This window comes from Nicotiana sylvestris, chromosome 4 (genome assembly GCF_000393655.2).
Source record: "Nicotiana sylvestris chromosome 4, ASM39365v2, whole genome shotgun sequence".
Lineage (NCBI taxonomy): Eukaryota > Viridiplantae > Streptophyta > Magnoliopsida > Solanales > Solanaceae > Nicotiana > Nicotiana sylvestris.
Window position 1 is genome coordinate 112568375 of NC_091060.1, and position 1463 is coordinate 112569837.

The 1463-nt window shown below is 38.8% G+C and overlaps 1 protein-coding gene across 1 annotated transcript; it reads right to left on the reverse strand.

Moving 5' to 3' along the window:
• Positions 1-575: 575 nt before the first annotated feature.
• LOC138890012 (secreted RxLR effector protein 161-like) lies at positions 576-1265 on the reverse strand. Its single transcript, XM_070173363.1, has one exon. It carries the CDS (start codon positions 1263-1265, stop codon positions 576-578), a length of 690 nt encoding a protein of 229 aa, XP_070029464.1.
• Between the last annotated feature and the right edge of the window lie 198 nt (positions 1266-1463).

Consider the following 1463-nt stretch of genomic DNA (forward strand, 5'->3'; position numbering starts at 1 on the left):
GATAATATGGTAGTTGTATTTTGTACCTTTTAATATGTGTATTAAAGGATGCACAGAACTACTAACCTTTAGTACAAGAACCTAGTTCTTGAAAAAACATTTTTTTCAAGCCCTTTTGGAAAAGAATTAATCCTCCTTTATCGGTCATGTACTGCATCTACTGCTTCTCTGCTTATCATGCGTGTGTACCTACAATGGTATTGAAGTGAGTTAGACAGGGCCAAAAAACACTTTGAATTAATTATTTCTTAAGAATACGAGCTAGCTAAAGAGGAATCAGGTTCTTAATTTGGCTTCAACAATCTCAGCTTTACTCTATTTCTTTCAAAATGTTCCATACTCAATGCCTTGGTGAAAATGTCTGCAATTTTATCTTCTCTGCTATAGAACTTCATACATATCAACCCTTTCTCCACATTATCTCTCAGAAAATGATGCCTCACATCAATATGTTTAGTCCTTTTATGTTGAACTGGATTCTTTGTCATATTGAGTGCACTAGTGTTGTTACATAGGAGAGCCACACTCTCAGTGAGAACTCCAAAATCCTCCAACTGTTGCTTGATCCACAGAAGCTAAGCACAGCAGGATGCTGCAGCTACATATTCAGCTTCAGCTGTTGAAAGAGCCACTAAATTTTGTTTCCTTGTCCCCCAAGAGATAATACATGATCCTAAGAAGTGAGCCATCCTAGAAGTGCTTTTTCTATCCACAAGATGACTTGCATAGTCTGTGTCAGCATACCCAATCAGATTAAAACTGTCACCTGATGGATAATATAGCACCAGGTCCTGCGTGCCTTTGAGATATCTCAGTATTCTTTTGGCATCCTTTAAGTGAGATTCCTTGGGATTTGGTTGAAACCTCGCACACAGCCCCACACTGAAGACAATATCATGTCGACTAGAAGTGAGATAGAGGAGAGACCCAATAATGCCTCTATACATTGTTTGATTCACAGGAGATCCAGTTTCATCCATGTCCAGTCGAGTGTCAGTTGCAATGGGACTGTCTATCACTTTTGATGCTTCCATGTCAAACCTCTTTAAGAGGTCCCTAATGTATTTTTGTTGACAAATGGAAGTACCCTTTGGGGACTGCTTTACTTGAAGACCAAGGAAGAAGTTTAATTCCCTCATCATGCTCATTTCGAATTCGCTTCCCATAAGTTTTGCGAATTCTTCACACAGAGAGTTAGTTGTTGCTCCAAAAATGATATCATCAACATAAACCTGAACAAAGAGCAGGTTCCTTCCTCGTTTCATTAAGAAAAGAGTGTTGTCAATCTTCCCTCTCTTAAACCCATTTTCTAAGAGAAATTTTGACAATCTTTCATACTATGCTCGAGGAGCTTGCTTTAACCCATACAGAGCTTTGTCCAATTTGAACACATATTCAGGGTGCTCATGACATTCAAACCCAGGGTGTTGCTTCACATAGACTTCTTCCTTAAGCAGTCCATT